Source organism: Rhinolophus sinicus, chromosome 2, assembly GCF_057876585.1.
Source record: "Rhinolophus sinicus isolate RSI-liver-muscle chromosome 2, RSI-T2T, whole genome shotgun sequence".
In the NCBI taxonomy this organism is placed as follows: domain Eukaryota; kingdom Metazoa; phylum Chordata; class Mammalia; order Chiroptera; family Rhinolophidae; genus Rhinolophus; species Rhinolophus sinicus.
In genome coordinates, this window is record NC_142502.1 from 30,132,603 (window position 1) to 30,148,476 (window position 15,874).

The 15,874-nt window shown below is 37.7% G+C and overlaps 1 protein-coding gene across 1 annotated transcript in view; it reads left to right on the forward strand.

Moving 5' to 3' along the window:
* Positions 1 to 15,874, forward strand: part of SAMD3 (sterile alpha motif domain containing 3) — a 39,816-nt gene that overhangs the window by 19,277 nt on the left and 4,665 nt on the right. Inside the window, exons 6-7 of the mRNA XM_019729461.3 lie at positions 1,234 to 1,401; positions 14,374 to 14,574. Of these exons, the coding sequence (XP_019585020.3) occupies positions 1,234 to 1,401; positions 14,374 to 14,574 (369 nt within the window). The remainder of the gene's footprint in view (positions 1 to 1,233; positions 1,402 to 14,373; positions 14,575 to 15,874) is intronic.

Consider the following 15,874-nt stretch of genomic DNA (forward strand, 5'->3'; position numbering starts at 1 on the left):
GCTCTTCACCACCCTCCCTAGTGGCCAAGACCAGGAGGCACATACGGACCTGTCCTTGAAGCGTCCTTTCCTTCCCCGCGCCCACTCTTGGGCCTGTTCAAGCACATGGCACTACAGGGCACGTGAGGGGCTCAGAAGCAGCCTTGAGGCCCAAGCTTTAAGAAGTGCCAGGCCACTCCACACGCAGTGAGTTACTTACCAACTAAAGCCAGGACTCACAGGCTTGCTTCTAGTCTGTTCCTTCAACACCCGGGTCTCTGCACTTCACAGAGGACTGACACAGGACAACCAATGTTCATAGTTTCCAAGATGCATCAAGCACTGTGCTGGGCTTGGAGCAAAGCCGACAGGAGCTTGTTTTCACGTGCTTATAGCCTAGCGGGAGAAAAGCAGGGAGAGAAGAAAGGAAAGGAAGGAGGAAGGGAGGGCGGGGGGAAGGAGAAACGGGAGAGAGGAAGGGAGGCAGGAAGGGAGGAAGAGAGGAAGAATGAAAAGAATAGGAAAAAACAGAAACAGAAATGCATCACATAGATGAGGGTAAATTACCAGCATGATTAGTTGACCAGGAAAGATGAGAGCTGACAAGGGAAATGAGCTGTTATGGCAGCCACAAGAGAGTGATGGCTAAGCTGAGATGCGGAGGCAGAGCAAGAGCTATCTAGAGACCAGCAGGGTAGGGGAGGATTATCTTTTTGTTTGAAACAGTAGATGCTCCATAGATATTTGGGGTGTGAAGAATGCACACAGTATTCACCAAAGTGAATTTCAAAGGATGACAGAAAAATCATATGTGGATTGATGCATTTAATATATTTTCTTTAAATACGTCAATCCATGTATGCATATGCCGTTATCAGTTCTTATCTAGAACTCACTAGAAAAGTGGAGTATGCTGTGGAGACAACAGAGTAAGGTGAAAAGTATCCAACTTTAATAATTAGAAAATCTAGATTCAAGAGCCAGTGTATTTATTCAATAGCTCTATAACATTAGGAAAATATTTTTATTTCTCTGACTCTGTTTTCTTATTTATAATTTAGAGATTGTAATTTTTGTAGCAATATCACAAAATTATTGTGAGAGTAAATGGAAGGATAGATATATTATTTCTATTACTGTGATGTGAAAAGATTTCAAGCCCATAGGTGATAGACAAATAAACATTTTATTGTTTATATAAAATTATTTCAATCTCCTTGAAGATTAGCTGTCCTGTCTTGTTACTTTACACAGTTTTTATGGAAACGAGCCCTCAAAGATCGCTTTAAATATATTCGAAGATCCATAGAAGATGATGAACAAGTGATGAGAAATAAATGTAAATTTGGACACCGAAGAGGCCAGACAAGGAAATCTCTTGCAGACACAAGATTTGATGAAATTAAAATTGTCCAGATAAAAGTAAGATTGAATCTTTCATTGTTCTCACAACTTATTGATTGGTTGATTGATTAAGGAATAATAAGTAACAGCATTTGAAATAATAAAAACAAAATACCTGTTCAGTGTAGTCAGAAAGCAAGAAATCTATGTTTTTGTATAGCAAATAACGTGAATGATGTTTGCAAAAGAAGCCTTGTAAAACCAGTCTGAGCAGAGTGTGTTAGTACACATCTCATGTTTATTCTTTTCCAACCTTCAAAAAACCTGGAAAAATCCCTTATGTTCTGGGTCCTTGGATATCTTCCTGTCATATTAAAATGCATTGTGTGTTCTTGCTGTTCTTATTACTACAGAAAGTTTTTAATAATCACGTTGTAGGGTTAGGTGGTCTGTAGTCTCAAAAGTGTCAGGGAGGGAGGTGAAGCACATGCATGGATACAAAACTCCATATTGCCGTTTCTTGTCCCAAAAGCGGTCCCACAACAGTCAAGGTGGCCATGAGGATTGTCAGGCCAAGGACCCCTGCAGGTCTGCTATACACGATGTCCATATGGGTCCTAATGATCTGAGATACTACAAATATTTCTGAACTGCTTCAGAGCCCCCAGATATCCTTAGAAACAAAAATGTCCCCTGCCAACAAAGTAGACTGAACTCCTTGAGGAGGATGTCCAAACTACCAAGGAGAGAAGCTAAATCTCACACTCCCCCAAATCTATTTCCACCTCAATCCAACGTGAATCTTAACTCTTCACCACAAATACATTGATTTTAGTGCATGTACTTCGTACAAATATTCTATTGTCTTCTTCAGCTGGTATATTTATTTGTGATTAATAGAGCAACCTATTGGGTCATCTCAGTTTTATTAGCATTAATTATAAGCTCCAGGGGACACGAATATTCTTCAACATAGTTTGTAAACCATTCATCCCAGCATAAGACATAAAGACAAAAATTTGAAGAGGGTATATATTCTAAATATCTTATAATTTTAAATGGAATTTTCAAATAATTGGCCAGTTAATATAATTCTGTCTCCTCTTTGACAAGACAGATGGAAGGTACCTACATTTACTGGTGTAACTTTTTAGAAATTTGACTGCAATAGTCCAGTATAAGCAGAAATCATGGTAAGCTAGAATTACATTTATTTAAAATATCTTTTATATTCTTAAATTAAAAGTCATTCTATAAAGGAATATAATTATGTATAAATTGGCAAAAATTTGATTTTCAGTATACTAAAAATGGAGTTTTTAAAAAATAAATTAACATTTTCAAATTCAGTTTCCTTCTTTTGCCACTAAGATTCATTGGAATAGATGAATGGTAAGACTGGAAAATTAGCAATTGTCTCCAGCAGTAAAACTCAAGGGGTCAGTGGTTACCTCCAGGGACTAAATGGCAGCTTCTATTTCATTGACACATCATCATTGAACCAATTTGTGGTTCCTTCTCCAAACCACTTTAGCCTTTATGTAACTATTCCCTTCATGGCTACTCCCTTCCATCTTCTCATCGAGTCCCCCAGACTTGCCTGAATCCTAAAAGGAATCTTGCTAAGGCTCATGCAGGGTCTTTTGCTTAAAAAAAACAAATAAACAAAGAAATGAAAAAAACCCACAGGGAATTGAATGTACCAGGACCCAAGATAAATTAAGTTGCAAAAGAATTTAGTTTTGACATTCCCGCCAGCTGGGGTAACAAGTAATTATAAAGTGGTCATTGTTCACATCTGAAGAGACACCATTTTTCCTGGCAAACAAATCTAATTGGTAAGGATTTACTTTTCTCCTCCTTACAGATGGAGCTACAAATTGCTGATTCTTTTAAAGACTGTAGCATCCCTGTTTATGACCTAGTGGTCTATAAAGCCAAAAGCTTTAAAGGATGGGGAAATAGTCACCCTAGAATATTACAAAAAACAATGTGTTTCTGGGTTTTGTACCCTACATGGTGATTAAGCAAATGTGAAAACACTTAAGAAGGGTGGAGGGACAAATCCGTTGAGTATACAACTAACTTATCTCATGAATTTTATACTTCAGATTGTCTAAATAATTTCTGATCTCCGTTTTGAACTTCCAACAGCTGCTTTTTAATATCTTTAAGATTCCTGAAAATTAAAGATATTTGTATTAAAATACCCTTTGGTAACTTTCACATTTTAAAAACTGTCTAGACTGCGCATAATAGTCCCATAATATAGAAAAGAAATTGCAGAGATGGAAAATGCTGACTCAGGCAAGAAGCCAGGAGTCAGGCCATTCATTCAAAGGCAGGGAAGTGGGTTTGGCTAAACTGGAGGAAGATTTTGGAAAGGAGTGAAGGAGAAGAGATTTTCATTGTTTTTGTTTTGTTTCTGTTGTTTTTGCTTTAGTGGTTGGAAGGAATTTACCTAAGAATTAGAGGTAAATGTCTCAATGAAGGAAGATGCATTTCTGAGTCCTGTCGCATGGGTTTCTTCCTATAACCCAGGCAGCTGCAGAATTTGCGTGCCTCTGAGCATGGGCCACAGATCTTGTGTCTCTATCTCTCCTGTCTCAATCTCCTAGGGCAGTTTTAGTACTGCATTAAACTAGGTTACAAACCTCAAAGGATCAGCACGCCAAAGCACTAACCTGTGAGTCAATATACCTGGACGCCTCAGCTGAAGAGACTTTTCACCATGTTATATAGATGGCTGTACTTGTCAGAATCCCAGACTATGTACCCAGAACACATCCTGCAGAATACTGGGTATTATGAGAAGGGAACCACATTTTTGCCATCCTGAAACTGCCTTTGGGGGATATTGATTTTAAACTGTTTATTAAGAAACAAGCTTCAGAAAGAAACTTTGACCCTCCCCCTTTCCCGCCCAAGAGATTCAGGTAGAAACCTGCTTCAGGAAGGAGACCTTAGGATGCTGCCTTAGCCTACTTTGAATGCAGTGTGGTAAATAAGAGGACATCAGGCAGGCTCCTGTTAGCCAGCTACCCCTGGGTCCCACTGTTTCTGAGTTGCCCAGCAAGAAATTTCCTGCCATGTGTGTCCCCGCTTTCTCAATCACCAGTAAATCGCCCATACTCACTTCTGAAATCTAATACCCCTTCCCCCTCTTTTCCTTTGTCCAAATATCTTATATACCCAATCTTGCCTCACTGTCTTTAGAATTGTCATGTTTATGTGAATTCCCCATGTGCATGTATTAAAACATTTGATTTCCTACTGTTAATCTCTCTGTTCATTTGATTAAAAGCCCAGCTAGAAGAACTTAGAGGGTGGGAGAAAAGGTAATAATATTTTTCCCACATATTCAGTGTTTAAAAATCCTTCCCCAACGACATGACGTCATGTTACTGCTGTGTGTAGGGTCACACAGCCAAATGCAGCATAATTGGTATAACTCCTTATGTATGTGACGTAGTTATAGGTCCAAATAGTTCTGCAGACCCATGAATTGATAAATCTGTTTCTTTCACTTCATTGGCTTTTACCATACTTCTTTATGTATTCTAAACGGTCGGTATAAGAACGTTCAAACCTATAAAGAATTTTTGTAAGAATTTATTTGAGCCAAACTGACGCCATAGGCCAGGGAGCAAGATCTCAAATGCTCTGGAGAGTAACAGTTTTGCAACTTCTTTTATGCATTTCAAATAAAGGCAGGAGTGTGGAAGAAGGCAAAGTGGAGATCAGATTAGTTAAGACTCTGTGCTCTCTTGAGGGTGGTCCGCTTTAGAAGGAGGGGTCTGAAAAACTGGTCATATTAAAGTGAGCGGTCTAAAGGGGGCTCTAAAGGGAGCAGTGTGCTAACCTAGATGCACAAAACACAATAGACAAGCCTTGCTTAAGGCAAAGATCAGCCTTTTAATAAAGAAGTTATATGCTCAGGAGATGACTACCTACCATGATCTGCCCAGTGAGGAATTGATGATGAGATCACCCTGTGAGGTTACTTTCCGTAGAACCCCTTTGTCATCCACAAAAGGAAGATATAATTAGATTCTTGAAACAGTGAACTTAACTAAGTAATTTCATAAGTTACTGGCTGATAACATTGTCCTTTTTAAATGATGAAGACACTCGTTTTGAAAGTTTATAGGGATTATATGGAAATGCATGACAGTGTAGTGGAATTCTATTTTATACCGTAGTACTTTTTTTTATAAAATACCTCAGGTGTTAATTAAAGTTGAGTGAATCAAACTCCTCATGGCATATTATTGTCATTGCCCGGTGGCCTTTCTCTGGTTCTATTCATTTCTTTTTGTCCCCGTTCCAATCTGCCCTCCTCCCCACCTCTGCCCTTGGGCAACCATTTTAATGTCTTTCGTAAGTACTTTTCGTTTGTAAGTGTTACAAAATGTGTATTGTCACTTTAGATTTATATATACCATATTTAACTTAATGTCAATGATATTCTTATTCAAGTTTCACTTTTTACACTGACACTTTTTAAGACTCACTCATGTTACCATGTGTATTTCTAGTCCATGATTGTAATGATTGCTAAGCACTCCTTGCCTCAAGGCCTGTTGCACTCCACCCTGAATTGCACCATCATACTAAGTCACAAAGATCTCCTCCTCCTCTTTCTTCTATTAAGTTTATAGTTTGCACTTTCATGTTTAGATCTTTAAGTCATTTGGAGTCCTTCTTTGTATATGCTAATAAGTAGGGATCTGCGTATAGTGAGTCATTTTCTCAATACCAGTTACTAAACAATCCATCCTTTTTTCATGGGTAGCACTTTTATTGTATATTAAGTTCCCAAATAAACGTGGATATGTGCTTGGCACTCTCTCTTATTCTGCTGGTTGGTTTATCAGTCTATCCTTATGTCTTTACCATATCACATTTGATTATTTAGTGTTTATTACTTAGTATCCCTTTATACTTAGTGTAGAGATATTTTTTGTTGCCAGTGGAAAATGTGCTGGGTCAGGGAAATCCCTCAGTAGAAAGGCTCCTGGGGAGATTTCTCCTTATTTTCCAGAGTAAGGGGAACGACAGGAAATTCTTTCCTCAGGAACTGACCCCTAGGACTACTCTGTACCATCTGCCTTCCCACAGGAGAACTAGAGCCTGGGCTAGGGGTGCTGTATTCAGGTGGGAGGGTTGGACCAAAGGAAAGTTCTGAGATTCTGCCAGTGCATGGAGCAGCAAGGTAAGCCCTGTCTTGCTGTTGTGGAGGCTGTGCTTTGACAGAATGGAGAGGCCCTGGTGGATAGATACATCCTGCTCCTGTCATCCTGACCCTGGGGTGGGTGGTGGTGGCATCTGGTCTACATGGGGCACTGGACCTGGATCCGGCACTGTCACAGCATCATTCTCATCCTTTCTTCTAAATTTCTTTATCCAGAATGATCCTCTCAGACCATTTGAAACAATTTCCCATTTGAAACATTAGGATGTAAATGTAGTTTTTGAAATGCTTAAATTCATCTTTAATGCTTTTTTGACTAATGCATGCATATGTATTTTTTAAGTTATTGATGTTTCTTTCACCCCTAGCGCCCTCAACCTATTATCATAAACTTTCACTCATGGCATATAAGCTGACTTTGATAATAGTCAATGCTTCTTTCATAATTTTCTGAAAGAAAAAAAAAACACAAAAAAAACAAGGCTTGTATCTTTCTGGTGTCCAGTTCTTTACATGTATGGCTGATTTTTTTCATCTACTTTGAAAACATTCTTCTCTGTTTTTATGGAGTAAATTAACTCTAAATTGGTTATTTGGTGAAAATTCATTTTGTTTTCTTGAAGCAGAACAGGAAAGATTTGGTCATTTCTATAGGAGCTTTTGCTTCTCTCTTGTATATATGTATGTATGCATGAATTATCATAATCGCAATGAAGTTTTCTCAGTTTGAAGGCTTTTAATGTGATCTTTAAGTGCATTGATTCTTTTCTCTTTACCAGTTAGTTTATCTACATTTGGCTGCTTTTTGAGAGTTTTAAATAAGTAACTTAAACCTATTAATCAGTTTCCTCAAAACTCCTTTTGATATCATCTTCTCAGAGGTCTTCGTTTTGTGATGTGTTGGTCATACCCAGTTCCAAGTTCTTACAATCCATGTTGTCTTCTCCAGGCATAACAGTTGTTCCAGTCCTACTTCCTTGTTTATCATCTGGTTCCATTCATTATTGAAAGGGGAATGCTGAAATGCCCAGTGATTATTATTCTTGAATTGTTTCTCTCTTCAGTTCTATCAGTTTTTGTTCACCACATGATTTTTGGGACTCTGTTGTTAGACGTATATAAGTTTATCATTGTTATGTCTTCCTGATGGATTTTTCTTCTCACCATTATAAAATATCCTGTTTTGTCTCTGGGAGCAATTTTTGTCTTAAAGTTTATTTTGTCTGCTGTTAGTATAGCCATTCTATCTTTATTTTTGTATCTTTACTGCTTGTATGGTATATCTTTTTCCTGTCTTTTTACTTTCAACCTATTTGTACCATTGAATCTAAAGTGTGTCTCTAATAGACAGTGTATAGTTGGATCATTTTTAAAATACATTCTGCCAATCACTTAATGTAATTACTAATAAGGTAGGATTTATGTCTGCTATTTGTTTTCTATTACATCTCTTTTTTGTAATTTTATTCCTTACTTACTGCCTTCTTTTGTGTTAAGCAGATATTTCCTACCGTACCAATGTAATTTCCCTTATTGTTTCTTTTAGTAAAACTTTGTCCCTATGTAACTCCGTCCCTCATCCCTTTTGTGCTGTTATTATCATAAATCACATTTTATACATTGTATGCCCATCAACACAGATTTATAATTATTGCTTCATGCAATTGTCTTTAAAATAAGATGGGCGAAAGAGTTACAAATACAAAATATGTTTATACTGCCTTTTACATTTACCTACAAAATTACCAGTGCCCCCCGCCCCCTTTTTTTTTCCATGTGGATTTGAGTTACAGTTTAATATTCTTTCACTCTTGCTTGAAGGTCTACCTTTAGTATTTCCAGTAGGGCAGATCTGTAAGTGACCGATTGTCTGAGTTTTTATTTGGGAATTTCCTAAATGTTTCTTTATTTGAAGGATTGTTTTTCTGGATATAAGATTCATTTAGGAAATTATGTTCTGGTTTAACAATTGTGTGTTCTGGTGTTTCAGTTAATATGGTTTTGGTTGTAGCCAACAGAAAACCCTTCTAAAACTGGCCAAAACTATAAATAAGGAAAGCTATGCTCTCACATAACAAGAAACCCAGAGGTACAGGAGTGTGGACGTTATTGCTGCTCACCAGTTTTATCAGTCCATCCAGATAAGCAGCTGGACTGTAGTCTCCACTCCCTTGAAGTTAGGTGTGGCCATGAGACGGACTTTGACCAATAAAATGTGAGCAGACGTGTCCTGTGCATTGAATGAAGATCCCACGTACAATGCCCCCATGTTACCCGCTTCCTTTTTCAATGATGACGGACAGCGTTCTAGATGGTAGAGCCAAGTATTTGGGTGAGGGGATGAGGAGCTGGGCCTGAGATGAACATGCCACAGAAGTGATTGATAAACTGTGTGGCCTGAAGGTCTGGGGTTGTTATGTACAGCGGCAAAATCTTGCCTTTCCTGAATAATGCCAGGGGCTCTGTGGGGGTCGGGAGGGGAATATCCCCGAAATGTGTCACTCAGGCACACAGATGATTTCAAACTGAAATCAATTAAAGCCCAACAAACTCAGGAAGAGTATTTTATTTCTCCTTTTTCTTAAAGAGATTCAGATAGGAAAAAAAAACAAAAAAACTTACTTTAAGAAGGGAGCTTGACTTGATCACCCTAAGAATTTACACCTGAGCGTTAGTCAAACACATTTCCTAGATTACCCACTGTGTCCCACTGTTTCTGAGTTGCCCAGCAGGAATTTTCCTGTTAGTTATGTTCCCATCTTCCTCACCTACCTGTAAATCACCCATTCTCACTTCTGAAATCTAATACCTTGTGCCTTTTTCTTTTTGCCCAATGATGCCTTATATACACCAGGTTGCCTCACTGCCTGGAATTTTCATGCCTATTTGAGTTCCCATATGCATGTATTAAAAACTTTGGTTTTATCCTGTTAATCTGCTGTATGCTTTTTGAATTATGTGACCAGCCAGAGGAACTAATGGGGTAGGGGAATCAGGCATTGGATCCATGTTTCAGTGACTCTTCTGTCCCTGGACTGGCTTCATGGTGTGACGGAGGAATTTTTGAAGGTCTGGCTTACCCTGCCCTCTTCCCCAAGGATTTCACAGTCTGTGTCTGTTACTGTATCTAGGGTGCAGATATCTATAAAAAGTATTGCCATATTATAAGAAAAACACTTAACACATAGACAAACATTATTTTACATCATGTAAAAATACCTAGCTTTAACTCATTTTTTTTTCCTTCTAATTCATTTGGAGATTCTTTCCATTTCCTCAAGAAAAGGAGTAGATTATTTCCATGTGACCTTACTTTTGAGGATACTTCTCAGTCTGAATTATGGCAGTGGTTGGGGCAAAAAACAAACAAACAAACAAATAAATAATACTTTTCCTCCTGCCTTCTAAGTTCTTCTAGCTGGGCTAAATAATCAAATTAACAGGGAAAGATTCACAGGAGAAAAATCAAATGTTTACTACATGCTCATGGAGAATTCACATAAACATGACAATTCTGAAGACAGTGAGGCCACATTGGAATATCCAAGACATTTGGGACAAAGGAGAAGGAGGGGAAGGGGTATTAGATTTCTGAAGTGAGAATAGGCAACTACAGGTAGCTGAGGAAGAGCCGAACACACATGGCAAGAAAATTCTTGCTGGGCGCCTCGGAAACAGTGGGACACGGGGTATCCAGCTAACAGGCTTGGCGTCTTCCTAACTAATGCTGAGGTGAAGATTCTTAAGGTGATTAAGCCAAGGTTTCCTTCTTAAGGCAGGTTTTTCTGTCTGAATCTCTTGGGCAAGAAAGCAGGAGGGTCAAAGGTTCTTTCTGAGTCTTGTTTCTTAATAAACAGCTTAAAATCAATATCCCCAAAAGTAGCTTCAGGGTAGCAAAATTTTGGTTCCCTTCAGAGGAAACAAAATGAATATTTTGTCCCAGTCTGATGTGAAATATCTTATTAAACATATGCCGAGAATGTTGCAGCAATTTCTTTACAGAGGTTAACTTGTGCTTCCTTTTTCTTAACCTACATGAATTTAAGAAAGTGATGTGGGGATTTGATCAATGCTTATGGGGTGTTCTTGTATCCCGATTCCTCTACATATTTGCTAAGCAAACAAATAAATATTAATAACACCAGATGTTGAATTACTTAGCATTATACTTGTAATTCATTTCTCTCTTAAAACATTTTCTTTTCCGACTTCTTGGGTATATATATGTACCCCATAACTTTGAAAGTCATGAAGGATTTTTATGTGTTAGCTTTTCTTTGAATTAGAAATAAAATGGAATTGAAAGTTATGCAAAAACTGCTTAGATAGTCAAATGCTAAGAATATCTACTAAGTTCCTTTGGATTTATTTATTTATTTATTTATTTATTTATTTATTTATTATTATTATTACTTTTTTTTTTTTTTTTGGTATGGCAGATACTCTTTGTTTCTTACTGCACCTGACACATAATGATTTATTGTCTAAATACTAATCACTGTTACAGCCTTTTCCGCAGATGTTTCTCTCATGGTGCAAAACTGAACAAGACAGCAAAAGTTGAGGAAAAAGGTTGACAGTTAATAGCATTCTGGATATGATGCAATTATTGCCATCAGCAGGTGGCAAATTTACTAATACTGTGAAGTTTTACAAGTCAGCTGTGCACTTGGAAACGGGGGCAAAGTTGCAGCAGTTTTTCTGATGATTGACAGAGACATGTGACTGAATGCTAGGCAAAGAGACTCTTCAAGTCCCAAAGGGAAGAACCATTTCCATAGTCAATTTGATGACAATGGAATTGAAAGTGGCACAATTGGAATTTGGTATAAAGAAAACTCTAGCATCTAACACAGCCCTGTCCCATAGAATATAATACGAACCACATATGCAATTTTAAATTTTCTTGTAGCCATATTTACAAGAATGAAAAGAAGCAGGTGCATGATAATACTAGTATGTATCACCCAATCTATTCATAATATTAACATTTCAACATAACATTTCAACATTGTAAAGCGTTGTTAATGAGATAGCTAACACTTTTTTTGCACACTAAAGTTTTGAAATACGGTGTTTCCAGCACACATCTCAATTTGGCTTAGCCACATTTCACATGCTCTATAGCCACATGTGGCTTGTAGATATTATACCGGATGAGTAAGGTAAACACACCCTTAGTGGACTTACAGGGTGAAATGACACTCTATCGGGAACAGCAGAGTAGGACGGGAGCGTGACTAGTTATTTGCTGATGTTGTTCAGAGCGACAGCCCCTAAATCTTAGGTACAGGACCTTTACATAGTGTCTTTAAAGTGAATTTTAATAATGTATTTACAAGAATTATTAAATTTTTCATAAATTGTCATAACAAGATGCTTTCTTTGCAAACTTACTCCGATTGTAGAATGTAGAACAAAATTATGTTTAATAAAAGTTGAAGAGAGATTTTATTCTTTTCTGGGGAGAAAATGTTGTAACTGTACATTTTCAACCATGCTGTGTCTTACTACTTCAAAACCAGTCTCAGTTTTTTGTTAAAATCTAACTTGGAAATATTATCTCCCTCTGTTCAGCTTAGAAGTTGGTTAGAGCTGAGCTCGCTGCGATTCCACGCAACACTCGGGGTGCTGTAGGTCGTGGTGGTGTGATGTAGAGCCCAGTCTGTTACCAGCACTGGTGTGGTAGAGACCTGCGTAAGCTCCTTGTCCAGTTTGCTTGCATCCAACTCAATGTTCTGGTTCATTTATGCAGATTCCTTTGAAGTCAGGAATCCCGCGGGTGATTCCCACTTCCCTTCAATGTGTCCTTTCATTGGCATTCTTCACCAGGAATGACCTGTTGTCTGCTTCATGCCTTCTTCCTTTGATGACTTCTTCCGCTTGTCTCCCCACTTGCTTTGACTACTGAGACAGATACCCAGCAGTCGACTATCCTGCAGCTGCAGTCGTGTAAGATTTGGACATTGTTCATTCGCTGGTTCCTTCATCCTAACATGCACTGCTGAGGAAACCAGCCTGTCGGAACAAGGCTATCCACCTCCTCAGAGAAGTGGAGAGCTGCACTGAGACAGGAACCTCCATCCCTGGCCCTCTCCGTGCTTGGGAAAGTCCCTTCCCCTTTGAGAGTCTCAGTGAGCTCATCAGTAAAGTGAGAGGCATGGACCAGATGATTTCTAAGTTCCTTCCAGTTCTAATGATAAATACATCATTTAAAAAGTGAGAATTTTAAAGTCTGATGCAGCCAGCGATTCCTTTTAATAAGATAGGTCACTTTAATCTAGGATTCGACCGACCCCCTAACATTATGTTAAACAGATCAAGTAGAAGCTTCCTAGAAACTCCATGATATTTCATGCATTGGGTGGGGGTTTTAGGGGAAGCAGTACATCATGTGTTTAGTAGTCTATAAATGTCAATATTAGCAATTGCTAATATTAAATTAGCAACTAAAGGAAAGCTATTTATATATAATTAAAATTTTTCTTTTACTTTTTAAAAATTAGGATTTTTTCTTTCTATTAAAAAAATTGTCATTATATACATTTGCGACTGATAAAAGAATATATGTAGCATATGTGTGATTTATGAGACAAAATGAACACTGTGAGCCCAACATTCAGTTTAGAATTGGAATTCTCCCGACACCTCTGCCTGTTTCCCTCCCTCACCGATACCCGCCTTTCCTACACTTCTGCCCTCTACTCTCAATTTCATGTTTATCATTCATCTGTTTTTGAAATACTTGATTTTATCACATATGCAAGATTCCTAAGAAAAGACTTTGCATAAAATTGGAGTGCTCTGTTTTGAAAGTTTAGTAGACTTTGTCTATAAAACTGTCAGATCTTTGTATTTTCTTTGTGGAAAGACTTATCTACTTAAATTTATGTTAGGATATAGAAACTTGTTTTCAGTCTGTTAAATTACATTTTTCTAGGCAATTGTTCACTTGGTGTCTAGCTTGTCATCCTATGTTCACCGATAGTGGGTTTACCTGGAGGTTTCTTAATGTGCTTGTAAAAGCCTTGAAGTAGGAGCATTTTAGGGTCTTTATCATCTTTTTTCACCCTTTACAGGTAATATATGTTCACAGTCTGATCAGGTAGACAGTCTGTCAAGTTAATTCAAATGTAAGTTCAGCTGAGTGTCCTCCCAACTAATTTTTCTAGATAGATATTTTTTTCTTGTATCCTCAAAGCTGATTGTCTTATATTTTTCATGATAATATGTGGGGCATTTCTCAGCCAGCCACCCCACCAAGTGTACCCACATGTATAATGAATAGCACTGACAGTTTGATGATTTAGCAACACAAAATACCCACTGTTTTTATTTTGAAATTGGGTTATATGAAATGGTACTGAAGCTTATATAAAAAGGCATTTAAAAAGAAAAAAATACAAACAGTAACAATAACAAAACTTTAATTTAAAACCTTTTTATTTCTTCTTCATCTTTATCTTCTAAAATTTAAATGAGTAGAAATAAACATTCCTGTTAGGTGTGAACCTTCTGGATAATCTAGATTTCCATGTAAAACGGTACGTAGGAAATGAAGTTACTCATAGTTCTGTCAAAAGAACAGATTATAGTGTAATTAACTATCTGATTTGTCCACAGCATTAAAGACTATCCATTTGTTAACCACATTCAAGACCAAGTGTAATTATACACGATGATGTGCATCTTATGAGGGCATTGTAGTATGGTGTGTGTGTGTGTGTGTGTGCGCGCGCGCACATGCGCGTGTGTGTATGAATCTAAGTGCAATACAGCCTACAATTAGAGTTTTCATGAAGGATTAAGCTGAAACTTGAAATGCAACATATTGATATTTTGAAAATATTTTTCAGGAAGAAGCTGTTTGTTTAGATTCTGAGGTAGATGAACATATTAGCTGGTTCCAGCAAGAATATGTGAAAGTAGAAAAGGACTGGAGAGAAATCGATAAGAGAATGAGCCAGACTTTGCAAATAAGAAGGAAGTTGATTGGAAGCAGAACACCTCTGAAGGACATTCTTAAAATGTTTCCTTTCTTGAAGTGCCCTTATCAGGTATTTTTATTCACTTATAATACTCTCTGATTATAGTGTCAAAATAGAGTTTTCTCTCTTTCCTCTTGGAGTGGTAAGAGCACCATGTAGCAAGGTCAAGGGTAGGAATCTCAGTAGGGTGTGAGGCCGAAGGGGCTACAACGAGGACAATTTGGTAAGAACTTCTGGAAGTATATTCTAATAACACACACTGGCTGCTTCAGATTTAAAGAGTTCCCTGTCGTTGGACGTATTGGAAGGCTGGGGGCGGGGGGCGGGGACACTACTTAGGGAGTGTTTTGACAGCATGAAACATTTTTCATTTGTATGCATTTTGACAATCAAGATAGTCTATTAAGGAATTATTAGTATGCAACACTACTCCAAATCTATTTCCTTCATGATCCCAAATCATTTCATAGAATGGTCTCAAACTATACGAAGAAGTTTAAGGAGTAATTCAAATACTCTGCCATTTAGTTTACTTAAGGTGGTCATGAAAGGGTCTTATTACAATGTTAGTGTGATTTTAACTATAGTATATAATGAAAGCGTCATCAGAGTTTTCACTTGAGAATACATTTCATGGAAGAATGCTTTGGGTACAATCAACCAAATTGAAAATGAAAAGTTTCTCATATTTTTCTTCTTCTAGAAAAAAGAAAAACTGAAAGAATTTGCTTGCATGTTTTATTTTGAGAATAATGTCTGTAGTAAACATGTGAGTTTACTAAGTAGCAGGCATGTTCTTAGCACTGCACACTGACTATTTTATCTGTTGCTCTCAGCAACCCTACCTTGGTTTTTGTTTGCTTTTTCACAATCTTTCGGTTGCTGAAATAGTAATAGCCATTAATCTCTGGCCATTACAAAAGTATGCCAGATTGACACAGCTACAAAATATAGTTTTCAGGCAAAAACCTGTCAAACTTAAAAGTCTATAAACTCTTTAAATGTAGGGAGCATCTTTTAAACATCTCAGTAGTTCTCAAAGTGTCTAGCAGAGTAGTGTATTTTTGAATGCTGAATGCGTTCGTGGATGATTGGTGTTTTACTCTGGTTGGGATGCTATAACAGAAATACCACAGACCACAGGGTGGCTTATAAACAACAAAAAATTATTTTTTGCACTTCTGGAGGCAGGGAAGTCCAAGGCACTGGCAGATTCGGTGGCTGGTGAGAGCCTGCTTTCTGGTTCATGGATGGTGCTTTCTAGCTGTAATTTCACATAGCTGAAGGGGCAAGTTAGTTCTCTGGGGTCTTTGTTCTAATCCCATGACCTAATCACTTCCCAAAGGCCCCACCTCCTAATACCATCACA